At 44.5% G+C, this 21051-nt stretch overlaps 1 protein-coding gene across 3 annotated transcripts in view; it reads right to left on the bottom strand.

Annotated features, from left to right (window-relative positions):
• CACUL1 (CDK2 associated cullin domain 1) overlaps positions 1 to 21051 on the bottom strand; it is a 330048-nt gene that overhangs the window by 250405 nt on the left and 58592 nt on the right. For all 3 annotated transcript variants that reach the window (XM_085602995.1, XM_085602999.1, XM_085602988.1), the window contains exon 2: positions 7919 to 8045. In XM_085602995.1, coding sequence (XP_085459121.1) covers positions 7919 to 8045 — 127 coding nt within the window. The remainder of the gene's footprint in view (positions 1 to 7918; positions 8046 to 21051) is intronic.

Below are 21051 nucleotides of genomic sequence, written 5' to 3'. Positions count from 1 at the left end.
GTGTTCAGGGAGAATAAATCTAAAAATCGCCAGCTGCATTTCATCTCTAAATACAAAGTCTTGCAGTACCCACAGGGGAAGCGGCCATGTTAATGCTGCATATTTCAGATAGGCACACAATTCTAGCAGCAGGGATAATGGTCTAAAAGGGTTCTGAGCAGATGTTCACATGGGAGACCCAACATATTTGGTGGCAAGCCAGTAATCTATTCTAAACCAGATCAGTGTATACTAAAAGGCATGTTCCTTCCTGCACATCCAGATGTCTAGTTCGCTGTACGTCAATGTCATTGTTGGCACCAATAATCTCACACAACTGCTGTGCTGCCATTTGATGAGGCCACCACCTTGTGCTAGATCTGTCAGGTACAGAGTCAAGCACCATATTAAAAAGAACCCCTTCCCTCCCCATTAGATGGCCTGCAGGCTCAATTTTAGATGATCTTAAGCCAGATCTTGCGCAAGAAGTTCAGGAAGTCAATGTTTACCCCGTATATAAAGGCTAGTGTCAGTTTTATATTGCAACACCCCATGGAGATTAAGATCTCACCTCACTCTCTGATTATCTTTAAGGTGCGCAATGGGACATAGAAGCAGTAAGAAACTATTTTGCACCCATTTTGGCATGTAATCTGGTCTCCATGTTATGAGTTAGGTGTGTCTTGTGTACACGGCCAACGTCTACCTCGTGTCTCTTGAGGTAGGCAAACACGTGCCATGCTCTCTGCAGATCGTTTAATCCCCGGATGTTGAGGGTCAATCAATCTAAATAGGCACATCTTCTAATTGGTGAATGTCATGCTCGACTCACTGAGATAATCTCGGACTCTACCAACATGTTAGAAGTAGTAAGTAAATTGACCCACTCATCTACCACCCACAAATGACTCCTATCGGAGCCACCCACACACTAGTGAAATGTGGGCAAGCCTACATGGCAGAGGTTACGCAGAAAAACTGAAGGAAAAAAAAGAACCAATAAAAAGAAACCCCATCAGGAATTTCTCTGAGTGCCAGATTGTGGCACTAAAACACCCAACTCGGAGGAAGTTGGTAGGTAAATGGAAATAGAGGTTTAAAGTGCATATAAGTGGTCCCTGGGCTATTATATGTGATAAGTGCAGATCTCCCAAGTCCCATGTTGGTACCAGGATGACACATGCCATCAAATGACTCCTCAAAACAGAGGGTGCGGAGCGATCCTCAACACCCTACAATCACACTCGTTAAGGTAGCAGAGCGATGTGTGTGCCTCGAGGGATCCAGACAATCGCACTGCGGGGTGACATCAGAGCCCACTTGAGGGCCATGATGGATGTAATTCACAGCACACAATGATGCACTAAATACACCTGCAGCACAATCATTGCTACTACTCAGTGCACCTCATTAGGGAAAATATTTTGGGGGGTAATGTCATAAGCCCCCATCAAGACAGTGTAACCAATTGTGAAATTTCACTACAACAGTGATCAGCCCAAGACAAGCTACGCATGTCAAATTGAACAAACTGATCAAGTTACGAAACATTAACAATAGATAGCATTAATAAAGTGGTTGATGCAATTCTCAATTACTGTCACTAAGCGGACCAGGGAATACTTTTGAATTCTCTTCACAAGCACTGGACAGGTTATTCTGAACAAAATTGTTGGCCTGCTTGGGGCCGGTAATGATGTGCGTGGACGACCAGTAAATGGGATTGTTAAAGTAGCTGGTCTTCTGCAGAGATTATTTTATAGGGAGGAGCACTCTAGTGCGTCTGCACCACCATAGGGTTTGGGAATACTGAAATATTATTGCTGCTATCGTTGAGATCGAGGCGCTCGCTGGAAAGTCATAGCACTGTGTCTTGGTCCTTGAAATTAAATCAGACGAGCAATGATTGGGTGAACAGTGGACCCGGGGGGAGCGCAAGGGCCCAGCGATCTGGGCAGACACTAAAACGAGAATAGAGCAGTGAACTTAGCAGGACCAAAGAGACGTTTTAGCATTTGTTCCACAAAATCTTCCATCCTTCCCATGGTGTTGATTTCTGGACCCCATGATGATAAATTTATTAGCCTGTGATAAGACTGAGGTCTTCATTTTTAGTTTTTATAGACTCAAGCACCTTTTCCATCCATAAAAGATTCTCATTAAGCCATTTGCTTCATTCTCAACAGATGTCCGATGCGATTGCTGCGACTGTCCGCTTGCTGTTTCATGAAATCCAACTGGTCAGTTAGGTTGCCAATTTCAGAGTCAATTTTCTCTAGCCTGTGTTTCATGTCGAGGAGACAGTGAAGATCATGCTCTTCATTCACCTCTGCCACCGCCTGGGTTGATACATTTTCTGCTTGTGCATACTGTGCGGCAGGCCAGTTAGCGTGTCCGGATTTGAACGAATAGTTGGAAGGCTGGCCACCCAGTTTACCCATGACAGGGTATGAGAATAGAGCACCACTGTCACAGGTGCAGAGGAAAGAGTGCCATACGCTCCACATGTAGTGGATCCCATCTCCTTGGGTTCACCTTACCACTCATGAGAGAGATGGGGGAGGGAGGATGGGGATCAGCTGCAATTCACTGGCCGAGAAAGCCCTGGATGCTTGAGCACCCCAAGGAGCCCCTGCACTGCACTAGGTCTCCACAAGGCCGTAATCTCTATGTCTTTTCCTTTATTAAGAAAAAAGGAGCTCATCTTTCCCTTGCTGAAATGACTGTGCTCGTGCCAAAAATTACAGAAAGTTCAGGTCACCTGCTAAAGCATCAGTTAAAAGTCCTCAGCGCCCCCCGGCTGTCTCTGCCTGGACGCTGGCAGCCTACACTGATCCAAAGGCAGTCTTTTCAGGATAACACTCCGTGCTGCCCTTGTTAACGGCCAGCAAGATGACGAGGGTTCATCTCAAGATCTGCACGGAGTTTCATCATGGCCCGCAGTCTTTGGATTAAAGTAGCAGTCTACGCTGGGGGAAAAAATGATTCTCCTGCTGTGGGTTTACAAGCCAGATGGGTACTTTTATCTCCGTATTTCACCTTCGGTCATCACACTGACTATTTTGAGGCAGCGTACTCTGGTGCCCACACCTCCATAACACTTACGTACTTCCACGCTCGTTAGGAAGTTCATTATCATGAATTACTACAGCTATACACCTAAAGTGAATCCTGCGCATGCTACCTTCCAAATTTGCAAGCAGAAGCAAAGGTGTTGGAATGCCAGGTGAGGAAGGATATATTTATTTTTCAGTTCCTAATACTTTTTTCGACACACAAAAAGGAACATCAATAAATATAAACATGCGTATAATACATTCAAGAGAAAGGATTACAGTATTAACCCCTTCGCTGCGGCGGGAATTCCGCCGCAGTGCTGGGGGGTGTGGGGGGGCAGCGCGGTGGCGCTGTGCTCATGACGGAGCCACTCCGTCATGAGCCACGGTTGAGCTGTGCTCATGACGGAGTGGTTCCGTCATGACTCCGCCCAGTTGCATTGTCCCCCCGCACAGGCGGGGAAACAGCACCGCGTGGGCGGAGCGGCCGCCAACGGTCGCGGCATGACGGAACCGCTCCGTCATGAGCACACGGCAACCGTGGCTCATGACGGAGCGGTTCCGTCGCGGGGAACGGGTTAAATCAGCATTCAAATAAAATAGACAAAAATCCACCAAAAAAAAAAAAACAGATTAAATCTACAACAATCCCCCAATACACAATCATTTCAAGCAACCTCCCACAATCGAAGTCGTAAAAACCATTAACCCATACTGATTTCCTGCAACTCACTGCTGCTTTAAATAACGCACAAACACTATAACAGGCATCATAACTGTTTGAATGTTGAAGAAAAAACTGTGCGTCCCTGCACTTTCTGAACCTCAGAGGATTTAAAAATCGGCTTAGCAAATAAAATAAAATACATTTTATAACATTTACAAAAAACCTAACAGCATCAAAGTCTGCTCAGACAGTACATCGCAGGGACAAGCAGATACCGGCAACCCCGAAGGAGCTGAATAACTCAAAAGCAGCCACACTGTACCAGTCAAAGCGAAACAGTAAAGATCTCTCCCAACGAGATAGTGGTATGACAGGACACCGTGCGAGCTCCTCGGGTACAAAGACGGTGAACTACTCTTTGATAGTACTTTTGCTTGACTCATTGTGCAATCTCTGGGACGGACATAAATCTAAGAAGCAGTGCTTCATCATCATCGTATCACATTTTCTTAAAGTGAGGAGATGCATCAATAAAAATCATGTAGGTTTTGTATGTTAATTGTTTTTGTAAATAAGCCAGCCATGGAACCAAGAGGCCGTTATCTAGTTTGATGCAGTCTATAATGATATCTCTATTCAGACCAGACTCAGTATTGGCCTACACACTGACCACAAGTAACTTAACTTTGTCGGATATACGCTGGAGGTTAAGCCCTGAGTGCATAGTAAATAAGCTTGTGTACAGTTTTCCTCAATCTGCACAGTGGTAAAAGCCTTATCACCCCATATCCCAGCAACGTATAACCCTGCAGATACACACTATGCATTATAAATATTCAAAAAGGGAGAGAAACGGTCCCCCTGCCTGGGGCAATTTAAATAATGCTCCCGTCGCCCTGCTGAGCTTCTGTCATGAGCAATGGATCTGTGGTTGCCAAGAACTAGAGAAACTAAAAACAACCCCCAGATAAGTTAAAATCATTCACACTGCCCTGTAAGTGTCCCCTCACCATAAAATCGGTTAATTTTTTCTTTACTAAACTCACATAAAGGTAACCGGATGGAGAACATCCATATCCCCGTTTCTCACTTTGCTGATTTTAGCTCTATCCACTGAAGATACTATTAAAAGATATCTTTGTTCATCCAGGAGATGGCTTTAACTCACTTTTTGAATTTATTTTTGCACTCTGCCCCTCATTCTAACCTACATTGGATGACGTAAAACACCTCACGCTCCTCTGCTGAGGGAGAATTGTAGCCCGCACTGTGCACCTTGCGGTCAAGGTGTGTAAGAGGGAACCCAATGATGAAGCATGTCACCTTAGGGCGAGTGAGGGTTCTCGTCTTAACGAATACATTTGTCCATTCCCTAGTATATATACACATTTTTGTGAGATTAGTAGATAGACCATCCGGTTACCTTTATGTGAGTTTAGTATTAGTGGAGCGGTACCGTGGATGGTAACAATTCCTCCTTATAAGAACCCCTATATTGCGATGATTAAAAAAAAAAATATATATATATATATATATATATATATATATATATATATATATATATACACACACACACACATCTATACACAAACATACACACACACGCTATTTCCCATATTTTGCAACCAGGTCCAGGTCACTCAAAGGATATAAAAGATTCCACCAACATGCATAGAGCTTCTAGAGTCCGTGCCATAAGTACCGCCTCATCTGCTTAGAACTGTTCCAGTACAGGAACTAGGGAAATCATAGTGATGTCTTGAGTGGCTTAAACCAGGACACATTGTTAATATAGATAATAAAAAGGAGTGGGGCCAAAATACATCCTTGATGCACACCACGGGCTAAGGGTGCTCCATCAGAGAGTTCTCCTGTCAGAACGTACCGGAACCTTTACTTCCAGATTCTCATGCAAAGTATGCAAGAGATTCAAAGCTGAGTTACCCTATTTTGTTCCATCTCAAAGTCAATCCACATTGGACAGGACATCGAAACAATTTGAGAGAGGTATAGGAACGTTGTCCCCCATATTAAGATGAGGGTCAGGCTCCTGCCCAGCTAATCGTAGAACAATGGAGGTACTGGGGGAACCACTCGAGTACTCGCATATGTTTTTGAGGGTATGAAGTCTGAGTGAGGTTATCATGCCTGCTGAGACAAAATGCATGGTATATAGAAAAAGTCTAGAGGAAAAAGAGTTATTTCCCCTCATCACCTTGATGCTCAGAAACCCGAACAAAAGACTTTGTACTACAAAAGGAGATAGCAAATTAACAACACAATTTTCCCCACCCCGATACAACTAGGCCAGGCCCAATCTAACCAACTCTGTAAGTCAACAAGATATCTTTAGCAAACGAAAAATGGAACCCTCTATAGCGTACAAGCCAGTCCAGGACTTGATTGCTTAACTCCGTGTTCGTCTCGGCCTGCCATCTGAGCAAAAGAGGCACTCCAATCAGAATAACCATGTATGGACGTGCGGCTGTCAGAAGGTATATTTTAGGCTGGGTTACGTTTAAATGCGACTCACTTCGGGGTTGTCCCTCTGAACAAAAGTGTGCAGGAAAATCATTTCCCCCTAGAGTATCATCTAATCTCGCCAGATGGAAGAGGGTGCTGCCAAGGAAGGACATTGTCCTTAAGCTTTGGAGCGGAAATGAATCTTTCTAGGCCGGCTAGAAGTGGACCCTTAAAGTGCTCTTGAAGGGTACGAAAATGTAGAACTGCTTGAAAGGGGTATGATAGCAAGCTTATGAGAATTTGCACCCTTGTCTGTCAGACTCTGCTTGACTACGTTACCCTGACATTAATGAAATTTGCAGTTAAACGGCTTTGAGCCGCTAAATGACAAGGGAAAGTTTAGTATAGAGAAGTTCCGTCATTTTGTTACAGCAAATATCACAGGATACGATAGACACAAAGTTGGTCCAGCGCTGAAATCTCCAAAGCCCCTATCAAAGGCGTGGAAACAGTGTGAGGCGAATAACCAATGGGGGTTAACTCAATCTCCACAGTTTGGCTGGCCTGGGTTGACAAATCAGATGTTACTTTTGTTTGCTGTGGGTTACTCACTTTGTTTTTCTGTTGGCTGAAAGAGGAAATCTAGCAGCTTGACAAGAGGCTAAAGTGGACGAGTCAAATGTGCCTGCAGTATCAGAAATTGCCTTAGAGCCATTTGAGAGCATGTTATTCCCCGAAACCAGTCCGGGTGAGTCTCCTGTGTTCGCCTCATTGATGATAACAGGGGCACCATGCTCATAATCAGCTAAAGTCTCCTTTCTGTGAATGCAATTTTGGTGCTAATAACCCTCACGGCCCTTTACAGCATGCGGTCAATTAAGGTACTTTTCACAGGAGGGGTGATTACTATTTGACCCCCAATGTTTTTTTTTCTTTACCATCGCAACATGTGGGTGTATGCTAAACTAACCAAAGCAAAATGAAGAAACAAGATTAAAATTAAAGTTAGAAGTCAATCCGGAATGGAGCAAGTAAAAACCGAAGTAACCAAAACAACCACTGGTATCTTCATGAAAGGGTCATGATGGGTAGTCCAGACAAGCCTCCTCGTGTGGATGGGCCCGTCCTTGGCCTGGGCTTTGCCTGGGCATGTTCTATGCTGCGGGAGATTGCTGGACTGCTGCACCTTATGAGGCCGTAGGAAGCAGATGGAATCCTGGGGGGTTTGGAGTCCACTCCCCCCGCTCTGCGAAAATCACCACTAAGTGAGGTGAAGCATCTCGCGCTGTGGGAAACAGCTGTGCCTTATGAGGCCGTAGGAAGCAGATGGAATCCTGGCGGCTGAAGTCCACTCCCACCTCAGCCAAAATCACCACTTAGTACGTTTTTTCAAATTTCTCCCAAATGTACCCAACCTCTGCCCTGAGAGAGGATACCCCTACATCTTGCCCCTTTAGTCCAATGAAAGTTACCCTTTTGGTATAGCCCTTGATGCAGCAGAGCAGAGGGGTAACTAAGTGGTTGGGTATGTACACAAAGTAAATATACATATGAATTAGAAGTGGTACATGTTTGCACGTGTATAGATAATAGTGTTAATTTCATACTAAACAATGTTGACATCGCTATTGAGCGGGTGTCAAATGGCCTCAATGAACAGTTAATGTCAATAAGAGTATGTCTGAAAAGAGCACACTAAGGACACAAGAATGATTGCAAGTCACTGTTATTCAGCTTATGGCCACGCACTCACCTGTAAATCTGCTCATAGGAGATGGGAATGTAATCTCCTGGACTCTGGGTGAGAAGCTGCTCAATGGCGCTGTCCAGTTTTGGCCAATAGGTGCTCTTATAATCCTCAACAGTTATGACATTCATCACTGAAAGCAAAATGAAAGGAAAAGCATTTTATCAAAATTTGACATTACAACATCAGAAATCAGCCAGTTGATGTTATTAACATATCAGACCCAGCAGTTCACATTATCTCACTGAACCATAATGTCGACCAGTTTACCAAACAGTGTAAGAAATTTCAGTCGGTAAACTGTTCTTTACTAGATAGAAGGCTTCGTGGGTAACGTACCAGTTTCCACATGCAAACCTTTTTTCTAATCCTCCATTCGCAATCAACAGCATCTCAGCCCACAGATCTCTATACACTCTTACCTAGGAACTGAGAAAGTGAGTATGGTGACGCGTGTGTGTGTTTTTATAGAACTAGAACCTAGCTACAAATTAAGGGTGTTTCTGCTGCTATATATGCAAGCTTCCATGATCCAACTGAGTTCATCCATTTCATTTGACCAAGAAGGATCACAGTTTTTCAGAAGAATATTTTTTTTTTTCATGCTTGTACCCACTCTTTTGCACATACAGTCCTTCCTTTTCCGAAACAACCAGGAACACTAAAAAAATCAATCTTCATGAAAGGGAGGGTAAAGTGTTAATAGATTTTATTTGCGTTTTATTCGGAAGGATGAATTCTCACGGTTTTCCAAAATCTCTCCCAAATATTTTCTCAGGTGTTACCCACATCCAGTAAACTATGAATCAGGACACGCTTCCTTCCTGCACCCGTTGCTACTCAGATGCATTTTTAGGTCTTGCCTAGCGACGCAGCGCATGCGCTGCTCGCCTTGGCGAGACCTATTGTTGTGGGTTTTAAGTCCGAAGGGTGACAAACCTGTACACGAGTACCGCGGCGCTCGAGGGATGCTCGAGGTACAACAGATGTGCACACGTACGGCGCGTTAGCACAACTCCTACTCGCTCACTCCCTCCCTCCCTGTCTCTTGAACAGGACATGTGCACGAGTACCGCGTAGGGCTCGAGGGACAGCAGATGTGCACACGTACGGCGTGTTAGCACAACTCCTGCTCGCTCGGTCGCTTCTAGCTACGCAACATTTCTGAATAGGCTTGGAACACCATGATGTCATCTGGAAGGTCACAACCACAGACCTGTCTGGTATTTTCTTGTTCTACAGTTGGGGATAATAGGTTTATTTTAGCTGCATGGACGTGCTGCAGCACCAGGCCAGAAGTGCACTACAGATCAGGCTGACAGTTTGTTGATCTGGGGCAGGTCCCAGAGTCCGAGGAATCAGCACAGAACGAATCAGATACCCTATGTATCATCAGGCATTGCAAGAACAAAACCAGCCTAAATGGCATTCGTTTCAGTATCACCAGTGCGCCTGCCATCACATTTCAGATGTCCCACGATGTCTAATATCCATAACCCCAGACCCCATCTGCTTCCAAGGGCGCTCTCACCCACTTCCGGAAGGAAAGTTGTTAGTGACTTCATTTTGCAGCACCCTCAGAGCAGGCAGCTGGCTGTTTTGTGCCTGCAAAAGCAGCTCCCACGCGCTTCCTATACCCACGCACAACACTTCACAGACCAGGCTGCAGCTGCCAAAAAATCCTATCGGAAGTCGCTAAAACCCATGCCCTCTAGTCCTCATTCTGTGAAGGCTGCAGGTTTATTATACCGCTACTCCTGGGTCAGAATTATCATTGCCTCTTGATTACAAGGCTATTTTTCTTTCACTTGTGCCTCAATTATCTGATGTAAAAAATAAAAAAAAAAGCAGTGTGCCAATAGTGACCCGAACAAATTGCCACCTTCTTTTCCATCACATAGATTCCGTACCCTGTCTGCCTTCGCGTCCAGTTTTGTTTATTGCTTTAAAGTGGCCCCTTGCCTTGCACTCTGCCTTATATTTACCAGCTCGCGACTGCGGTGCTCCTGTCTAAGAATGTTCTGTAAAGTGCTCCACAGCTCTCTGGAGCTAGGTTCCTGGGAAATTAAATAACAGAATAAAATGACTCTACATTTAATAATTAAGGAGTGAAAACGACCACAATCGAAGTGTACAAAGTTATATAACAAGTGTATATTTGGAGATCTAGTGGCAAAATGTATCGACATTTTCGGTCAGATTAGTGTAACTGAAAGAGAAGGTTCTCACAGCTCAATAACATCAAAAGCATTGCAATTAGTATTTTATTTGAAAGAAGAGGATTTGGCCTGAATGTCAGAAGAAGATAATTTAAAGTTTGACTCGAACTAGCTAGGTAAAAGTGACCAAGTCCTTTCACTTAACATGTCAACACTGTCTGCTAACACCAGGCCTCGTTGAATGTCAAATACAATGTATGTAATGGTGGCAGGGGTTCCAGGCTTTTCCCCAGGAGCCTTTGCAATTTTGAGTGCAGTTTTGCACCAACATATCCGTGTTTGAAATAATGCACTGACCTTTGCACCGACACGTGAATAGACCAATGGCTATTCACCAATGGCAAAATCTCACGTTTGCATTGCATTGGTCTGACAGTGCAAATGCCATTGTGTCCCTTGACACGAAGTGCAAATCTACACGTTGAATTACATCGGCAGTTGTGCAATCAATATGAACCAGCCCCTCTAAACTTTAAGGGCTGCCCATCTTGTAGAGAATCCCTTCTAAAATGTATATGAATTTATGTTACATTTTGCTGACGCCAAAATCCAATGGTTTCCTCCACGTGGTAGCAGTGATGCAAAACTCTTTCATGTCAACCGGACACAATGTTTCCAGCACTGGGCTCATTGTACACTAATCCAATTAGTTCCAAAGACTACAACTCCCAGTGTGCATCGGTTCTTAAATGCAAGCCCCGCACTGGATGCATGGTGTTGTGCAACGTGGGGCAATCTGGCCACTCCACCCAGTGGCAGTGGCCACCATTTTCATCACGTCTCCGCATGCCTTGGATGGGGCTGAAGCTACTTGGGCTCGTGAGCGCTCTCCAGGAAAGTCACTGGCCTTGTGGATGATTGCCAAGAAGTGAGCTGGAATTCTGCACAGGGGAGCACACAGTTCCAATGTGATAATGCAGTTTCAGTGCCGAAGAGGAGTGAAGCAAAGGAACAGAGCCAGACTGAGAGAACCCACTATTTACGAGGTGAGGCGTGGATAGCTGGTGAACCCCCAGGGTCACCACATTCTAATAGCTATAGCACCATTGAAAAATAACATAATGCATGTGGCCCTGGGAGCGCCCTTGCAGGCTAATGGGAAAATCTCTATTACTGTTGGCAATGTGTGTGTCCCCGCTTGCTCCCCCAGCCCCATGCACACCCCTGCGATTGGCACCAGTTGCATGTTTTCTCACCATCGCCTGGAACCTTATCTCGCTTCACTGCTGCTCACTGTTAAAATAAAGTCATTTTTCAAATGGAACCATCAAATTTTCCACAAACACATTGTAAAATCGCTCTCTATAGCTAGATTTTCTCATGAAAATACCTTGCATTTTCACATGTTATGCTCACAATGAATGTGAATCCCCGTAACACAAGTAATTTCTCCATTGCACAGCAGCGTCGCATTCCAACGGTCTATCTTGGTGTTGCGATTTGTGACTTCAGGTCGTGAGGCGAACCGGCCTTCGGAGACCGATTTAAAACTCCCCAGTCCTGTGTTGCAAATAGGCAGGGAGGGGTGCATTTTTTTCGATTCCACCCCATTTCACAAATCCCCCAGTTTTTCAAGCTTTAGAAGAAGCTATAAACATTATACTCCCATGAGAAACATGATACCATAGGTCTTTAACTTTATGTTAGGAAGTACACTTTATTTTTCATGGAAGAAAAGCTTTTTTGCGATCCTAAAGGGAGAGCTATTATGTCTTTCAACTTTTACTATAAGCAATCTCTAGACTGCACTGGTCCTATGTATAGAAAGGTTCTGTGTCATGTTTAAACTCCTATGAATTGAAATTCGATCAAATGAATTGCTGTGCTTTTATGATTGGTCTGATGGAAATCGAATGAAGCTTTGATTTTATTTGATTGAACTCCTATATTCTTTTTTGGTTCATTGTGACTTAGAGTGATGCCTTCATGCATCCATGTGGGTGTCTTTGGGTCCGGTTGACTCACTTTCCTTGTAAATACAATAGTACCTCTTCGTTTCCTCCAGGTCTCTTCTGCCAGTTCGCCTAGTTGCACGAGTTTGTGCAGCAGAAATTATATAGCTGCAGGTCTGCTGCCAGTTTACAGGCCTGTACTTAACGTTGCTCAAGAGTTTTAACAGAATTGGGAGTGCTGCAGCTGTGTCTCTGTGCCCAGTGGTAATTCCTCACCCTTAGTCCTCTAGACAGAGCTGCAGCTGCTTCTCTGGTCCCAGTGGTAATTCCCCATTCTTAGTCCTCTAGACAGTGTTGCATCTGTGTCTCTGTTCATATATCCACTACACTCCAAACCAAAAAACATAGGTAAAAGACATTATCATTTACAATGCAAATAGCTCGGAAAAATGCGAGACCTATTGCATTGCAAATGCTTGTTAATACTATTACTGCTGCTGCTCCTGGACATGACCAAGCAATTCAGCACCCTTCTTCAACTACATCTGGAAAGTTGGGTTAGAAACATTAGGTTAAAGGAAGCAGCAGTATTTGCTGAAAGGCCTGTTGATCCTTGTGCTCTATGAGAAATCTACCATCATATGTGAAAGTTATAGATGCCCCAAGTCTAAGAACTCTTCTGAATCACATTGTACTCCAATTTCTTGATGAAACCTAATCAAGATGATTGTCTTGCACTCCTTATGCACTTAAAAACTGTTAGACATGGAAGGGATAAAGTGCCTTCACTGCGTGTGTAGGCTGTATTGAAAGGACCTTTGTTGCTAGTCAGGAGATTAAATACGATGTAGGTGGAGCTTGTAGGTTACAGGTGACTAGATTTCCACTTTTGTATATACCTACCCATGGCTCCTTGACAGCTGCTGTCCTCTGTTAGGAAACCTATTACTGGTGAAGACCCAATGAATATAAGTGACTGTCTTTGTAGATTAAAGACTGGGAGGCTTATGTTCATGACTGTACCCTTTAAGACGCTCACCCAGAACAAGTCATCATATAGGAGAGCAAAAATATAGAATCTTTTCATAATAGCAACACGATATCTCACTGTGATACACAGTCTATTATGAATGCTGAAGCATTATAGCTTTTAATACCAGTACAATAATTCTACAACAAAACGGTCGGTTACTAACCGTTTACATTATATGATCATCATAACCTAGTGATGGCCATCTCAGCTAAGTAACCCAATAACGTTTATAGTCTAAATTGCTCTCTAAAGACTTTGATTTGTCACCAGAACACACTAGATATCCAACAAAGCACAGACATGCCTATATCTATCATACACCACACACAAAAATCTAACGGAATAACTTAGAAACAACTCTGCATAAATCCAATGCATCACATATACACTATACAGTTAGCTGTAGCCATATTCCCAACCATATTTTCAACATGCCATGTCCCATACCAAAAACAGAGCCATTAGACAGAATTTCAAATAAACATCCAACACTATGCAGATACACTCCTTAGGTGACCATTAGGGTACCCACCCATGCACTTGACATGCTGGAGGATAGTTGAAATAAGGCTTCCAAAACCAATAGGTCTCCCCTTTGGGACCTATTAGCTTCATAAATGTTCTCTAGTGATTAGGCACAGCATCCCCGAAGCAGAGCAGAATGGCTGAAAATGAACTTAAAACATTAAAAAACAATGACACAGCTGGCCAGGTCATTAAGTAGGTGCTTTTTTTTTGCTTTTTTTTTTAGCGATCAGAGATGGATTTTGAAAGCAGGTGGGGAAAGTAGCACTGAGGGTGCAGATGGATGGGAAGTAAATGATGCAATGAGAACATTGGAGCACTGGAGAGAAAAGCAAATGGGCGAGAGAGAGAGAGCAACGTGCATCTGGGAGGGGAAGCAAACTGGCGAGAAAGCAAAGTGAGAGAAGCACTCATGGGCTAGAGAGAGCAACACAGATCAGAGTGAGGAAGAGAAGTACATGTGAGAAAACACATGCACTCTCATGGAGTGCTCAACTAAAAAGAAAAAAGTCATGCTCTAGGGGAGGAACAGACACTAAAAGAGGAAGTAGAGCTCATACAAGCCAACAAATAAAAAGCAAGCAAATGTGAATAACAATAAAGCCAATCAACAGTAAGCAATGGGCGTGCTCTGAGTCCACCGTCAGCTGACAATAGGTATTTTTAGGTCTCGCCTGGCTATCACGTAAGCGATCGCTCAGCGAGACTTATGTAGGGGCTTCAGAAAATGCTCCCAAAGGCTTCCCAGGCGGATCGGGTGGCGGTTACGCGCACAACCACGCGCATTCCATTTGCCACCAGCTACTTCCTGCGCGTGCGTCGCCTCACGCATTCAGAGAGATTTAGTAAGGGGCACAAGACCTTAGGAATGCGGTTTATGGCCAGTGCATGTGAGGCATTCAAGCGCGAAGCTGGCATCTGGCATCGGATTCACTTCCTGCATCCCCTCTTACAACAATTAACTTTCGTTATAACTCACACCCCATATGCTCGTTCCCTCCCACCCTTCCTTTGATGTCCGCTTTTCTTGTTGTTTACAAACCACGGCACACACTGCTGCACGCCACACACTGCTGCACGCCACACACTGCCGCACGCCACACACTGCCGCACGCCACACACTGCCGCACGCCACACACTGCCGCACGCCACACACTGCCGCACGCCACACACTGCCGCACACTACCGCACGCCGCACACTGCTGCATTACACACTGCTGCACGCCACACTGCTGCACGCCACACACTGCTGCACGCCACACACTGCTGCACGCCACACACTGCTGCACGCCGCACACTGCTGCACGCCGCACACTGCTGCACGCCGCACACTGCTGCACGCCACACACTGCTGCACGCCACACACTGCTGCACGCCACACACTGCTGCACGCCACACACTGCTGCACGCCACACACTGCTGCACGCCACACACTGCTGCACGCCACACACTGCTGCACGCCGCACACTGCTGCACGCCGCACACTGCTGCACGCCGCACACTGCTGCACGCCGCACACTGCTGCACGCCGCACACTGCTGCACGCCGCACACTGCTGCACGCCGCACACTGCTGCACGCCGCACACTGCTGCACGCCGCACACTGCTTTTATGCAAGTTTATGCTACTGACATTATAAATGACAATGCCTTTTGTTTTAAAACCAAAACATAAATAAAAGCTATTGTAATTTTACAATGCCAATAGCTCAAACTCTTATAAATGCCAGACCTATTGCATTGCAAATGCTTGTTGTTAACTTGCTGTCTGGTAGGGGAGACATAAAAACTGGTAAAGTGATCTGGCCACAAACGTCAGACATCTAGATGACAGAACCACAGGTCAATGAATAAGACAGTTGCCCAACCGAAAAACAGTCAAGAGCACAATACAACTAACACTTCATAGCATACCTAATTAGGCTCTGTTCTACGACAGAACCCTCAAAACCGTGCTAGAAAGGCAGCTGGTCTTTCAACACCTCTACAAAGACATCAGAATGGCTACCAGGAGAAATAAAAATTACTCAAATATGACATAACAAATCTGAATGGATTTACATCCAAACAAAGGAAATAGGTCAGGGACAACTTCTGATCAAGGGCAACTAAATAACTGTAGGCAGTGCGGGAAGGAACTCCAATATACTGTGCAGTAATATGCAACAACTTGCATGCCCCACACAGCGCACATGAACCTGAACCAAGCAAGTGATGTGGGGTTAGAGAGTACTATGGACAAAGCAGTATAGAATAACTGCATTTATGAAGGATCTCACCACATCATTCGCTTTTTGTGCACCACACACAGCCAGCCAATTGGCCATCGCTACCTTCACAGAGTGAAGAACTGAGCGTGTAATACAGAAAATGTACATGGGAACAGCCTCTGGGTTCTGAAGCTGCCAGTTACTGGCACCAAAGAATACAGCACCAAAAAGCAAGTTTAACAGAATAGAGCTGATGAGCTCAGCACGTCTTTGTCCAAACCACTACACCTGAAAGACTAGTGGAGTTGTTTAGATGCAGGATTCAGTGCCTCTACAGATTCTAAGCGCCAACCTGCGCCAACCCTGGAGCAGAGCCAGGGCTATACTGAAGTCCATTTCCATTGTCTGGCTTCAAACCGCAGTCTTGAATAACTGAAACAATCTAATACATTTTATACATTTTTATATGCTGGAAGTACATTAGTGTAATCAACGACTTGAGGATATCAGAGGCAACAAGACCACAAACAGAACAAAAACAGCAGAGGAAGGATGGAAAACATGGAGGCCAGCTAAGGAGGCAGGTCGCAGGAGCCCGGAGTCCGCAGAGCCAGGGGAATGTTTTTTCTGTAATCGCACGTTGTTATTGTACCGCGGGGGGGGGGGGGGGGGGGGGGGGGGGGATTGAGGAGGAGGAATGGATAGTATGCCAGACGGACGGAGAAAAATTACGCTGATTTGCCGGTTATCTCTGATTGGAGTATTCTTTGTTTCTGTTTCCCCCGCTTGCCGATAGCATTGCGCTTCCCGTTTTTTTTTTTTTCTCATCACGGAGGGTGAGCAGCCGTGGTCAAGAGCGGCGCTGGAGCTCAACAGGGGTAGTCGTGCTGTCTCTCGGATCTCCTTCTGAGGAGTTGGAGACGGGCAGAGTAGCACCAGTCCCCTGTTCTCCACTCAGGGTTCTCTCGCCGAGGAAACCAAATCGGGTAAAAGACTTGGACCAGCGTTTATCACTTCGGTGTTACCAGCACAAACAAAAAGTGAACTCACAAATAAGGTAGGGTCTCTAACTTTGTTATCCTCCAGTGCTTGCTCTAAGCTGTATGAGCTCTAAGTTGCGAAGAGGGGGGAGAAAAGGGTTGGAGGAACCCGAGGAGGCAAAGAAGATTTCCAGGTACACCTTGAGAAGTACTGGTGCTGTGAACCTTGTGGTTGCAGCCCCAGTAGAGGTGACCCCAAATAATCTTAGTAGAGCAAGTAAAGTAGATTCCAATCTAAAGATAGCTGAGTGCATAAAGTATTAGACAGTATAAACTCTATTAACAGGTCCATATCAAAACAGGAGCCAGTAGTTAAAGAGACAGCAACGAGAAATACAATTAAAAAGAGATCTAATCTGGAAACACACACCTATAGATCAAGGCACACTGAGATTAACGACTGGGGGGGAGCACACTGGTGGGGAGGGTAGGGGTGGGTAGAAATAGTAGTTCTGGATTTTGGGAGGGTTGTGGGGAAAAGGGCTTACGGGGGATGGTAGGGCGGAAGTTGGCAAATAATAGGCAACGAGACTGTGGGTAATAATGTAACTCATTGTGGTTGCATAATATGGGTGGGGGAGCATAATGGGGAAAAAAGAAAAAAATTACCCTCATTTGCCATATCAGAATTTCAATCTCTATTTACTGTTTAGATCAGAATCGAGCTCATAGATGGTGGTCAAGAAAGAAATGGGTTATGGGGTAGAGCCAGACGAGAAAATACTTGAGAGATTGCCAAGCACAAATTCTCATTCTGCAGGAGACCCACTTGACAGAGGCGGAAGCTTCTAGATTTTTTAAAGCTAAAAAATGGATCTCTTGGGCAGTTCTATCAAAGCAAACAGAGGTAACAAAGGGTGTCGCAAGTCTGATCAAAAAGGGAACAAACAAACATCACGATAGAAGGCAAGGTATCTGCTGTTTCAGGCAGGTGGTTAGTTGCAAAGGTGAAGATTTTTTGCCATAACTATACTCTGGTGGGCTATTATGGCCCCAATCAAGTCGATACAGGCCCTCTGGAAGCCTTATATGTTGAGTTACTAAACTTCTCTGACCCGATTATTATGGCGGGAGATTTTAATGCTGTAATTGATCATAAATTGGATAGATCATCGAACAGTAAGGCAGCAGTTAACCCTAAAATGTCGGCAATGGTATATCATTTGAAAAAACAACTAGGCCTTTCGGATGTTTGGCGAGAGAGAGTGGGCCCATACACAAGTTTTACATTTCATAATAAAAAATACAGGCACCACTCCAGGATCGATTATTTCCTAGTTGATAATAAACTAAGGGATGCAGTACTAGATATTCATCATATAGGGGTACATCTCTCAGATCATTCAGCTATATTACTTCAAATTAAATTGGGTCAAATGTGTTCTCAATCTAGATGGACACTAGACCGTTCCATCCTGTTTGACCCACAATATCTTGAAATGTTAACCTCTGAGACAGGAGAGTTTTTTGATAATAATCTGGGCTCCACTTCGATGGACACGGTCTGGGATGCATATAAGGCATTTTTAAGAGGCAGACTAGGTACCCTTGCAGCTGCCAGAAGAAGATCATATCATCAGGAGATCTTAAATTTAGAACAGCAAATTCGTTACCTCGAAGATGACCTGACTTCAGTAAGCAATCAGGGATAACAAGATCTCAGATTGACTGAAATCGAGACCCTAAAGGAAACTCTCTCAACAATTGTCCAGGGGAGGCTAAAAGAAAGGTGGGATACTAGTCGCCTGGCACATTTTGAATATGGGGAGGGATCCGGTAAATTATTAGCTTGGAAAGTTAAGAACGATCAAGTTACGAACACAATTAAGGAGATCATGTGTGAACAATCTGGGGCTCTACTTTCTGAAAATCAGGCTATAGAACGGGCCTTCCAAAAGTATTATGGGGAAGTTTACCAGGAAGACTTAGTAGTCACTCAAGAAGAAGCAGCTAGCTGGTTGGCTCAAGATCCGAGCGACCAATTACCTGTGGAGAAGAGTAAGTTTCTGAATAGTAGTATAAATATATTGGAAATCCAAAAAGTCTTAAAAGAGGGTAAGAAAGGGTAAGCTCCTGGGCCAGATGGGTCGGCCACATGAAGTGTATAAGGTCTTGGCGTAAGTGTTGTTACTTATGTTTAATGGAATATTTTTAACCGGAGTGGGCTTTCCAGATTCATGGAAAGACGCCACTATTGCCTTAATCCTGAAGCCTGGTAAGTCACCTAAAAACTGTGATTCATATAGGCCAATATCACTTTTAAACTCAGATTACAAGTTGTTTGTGAAAATTATTCCAAGCTCCAACTACAGAAATTGGGAAATATAACGAATTTGAGGAGAAACTAATCTCCAGTCGGATCCCAAAAAAGGAGATTGCACTTTGGTACTGGTGGATATGGAGGATGGAAATTTCCTTCTACCAGTTGATTTGTGGGGAAGATGCTTGCCGTCGGCTACGTTGGAAGAACAATGGCAAGTATCTATGTTTACTTTATACAAAATAGTAAGACCTGCACACCTAAGAAGGAATCATCTTTGCACCATTGTGAGAAAGTGGCTCTGTATATACTGTTCCCTAATAGGTACAGGGTGTACAGAGTCCACAGTCCCCCAGAGGCTGATAGAGGTCAAAGTTAGGTATGACCTTACTCTCAAAAGTGGTAGCTTGGTCGAGCAGTAAGGCAGTACCAGAGGACAGTGTAAAGCATTTATTGTACACACTCAGTCAGCAAATGGTTTCACACACTCAATAACTGAACTCTAGGCCAATGGTTTATATATATAAAATATATGCTTGTTTTATTTTTAGAACCACAAAGGGAGTAAAAAATATACTTTCTCAGAATGAGAGGTTGAATATAAATACTTTTGTCTTAGGCAATAAATTTGTGTAAACAGTCACAGTTGGTTGCAATAAACAATCCTATTTCCTAAACATAACAATGCATTGAGCTCAATGGTAAATTCAGGTTATTTGTAATAAATTACTTTTCAGATTACTTTTGGAATTCCAGGTCTGGCTCCTAGAACCAGCCTGGGGTCAGTATTCAGAATCAAGTGATGAAAGTCGACTTAATAACTGTAATGATTTTTAAATAATATTTAGCTATTTCAAAAGTTAGCACTTAGAAAATATTTCACAGAAAACATTCAATGGATCTCTATGGCAAGAAATTCAAATTGCAGGTAGAGTACTTTATCGTTACTTTAGTAATCCAGGACTGGGTGCCTAGACCCAGGACTGGGGTCCTTATCAAAAGCAGGTAAGTAATTTCGTTTGCAGAAATGGTACGATTTTAAAAGAATATTTCAAATTTGCAAAAGTAGACACTTAGAAGAAATTTCACAGAAAAGCAGACAATGGTTTCCTATGGGAGAAAAATGAGTTAGAGGTAAGTATAGTTGTGAACACTTTTCAGAGTCAGGGCTGGGCACCAAGATCCAGCACTGGGAGCTCACCTAGGAGCAGGTGAGTAAATTCGTTTTTGTCACTTGGCTGATTTTTGGTGAATTTTTGCAGTTTTGAAAAGTTCACACTTAGAAGATTTTTGAAGAAAAAGTCAGTCAATGTTACCCTATGAGGAAAACGAAGTTAGCGGTTTAAGGGTAAGTACTCGACTGGTAGAGTTGAAATTCCGGGCATGGACTCAGGGGTCCCCCAGTGTCAGGTAGGTACAGTTGGTTCACCCTCAGCGGTTTCAGGACGGCCGGGTGCAGAGAGAGTTAGGCCCAATGTTATCCTATGAGGGATAGGGGGGCCTTGGTTGGTGGCTGCTGTCTGGCAAGCCACGCGGCTGTGGGAGCTGGGCTCCTGGTCACTTACTCAGGGCAAGTGGGGAAGTAGGTTAGTGTAGAGAGGGCACTGCCAGGGCCACTCGGGCGGCTGGGTGCAGGGTGCTTTTGAGCCTTCGGGCGCTCAATGGAAATCAATGGGAATGTTCCGGTTTGGAAAAAGGCTGCAGGCTCGGGGACGAGGATGCTTCAGGCGCCACCACCACTTCGTGAGGTAAGTTGGGTAGTTGTAGGTTAGGTGGGTACCCCGGGATTGGGCACAGGGGGCCGCAGGGCGCCGGGTGCAGGGGTGCCTTTTGATGTCGGAAATCTTACCCTCTGGTTGATCGCGGTTGGGATGGCACTCTGTTCTGAGGCTGCAGGCTTCTTCCGGAATGTCGAGGGGGGTCCTTGGGTGCCGGACTCGGGGTCACAGTCGCCGTGGGGT

This window comes from Triturus cristatus, chromosome 1_2 (assembly GCF_964204655.1).
Source record: "Triturus cristatus chromosome 1_2, aTriCri1.1, whole genome shotgun sequence".
Classification (NCBI taxonomy): Eukaryota; Metazoa; Chordata; class Amphibia; order Caudata; family Salamandridae; genus Triturus; species Triturus cristatus.
This window is presented reverse-complemented; position numbering and strand designations above follow the sequence as displayed.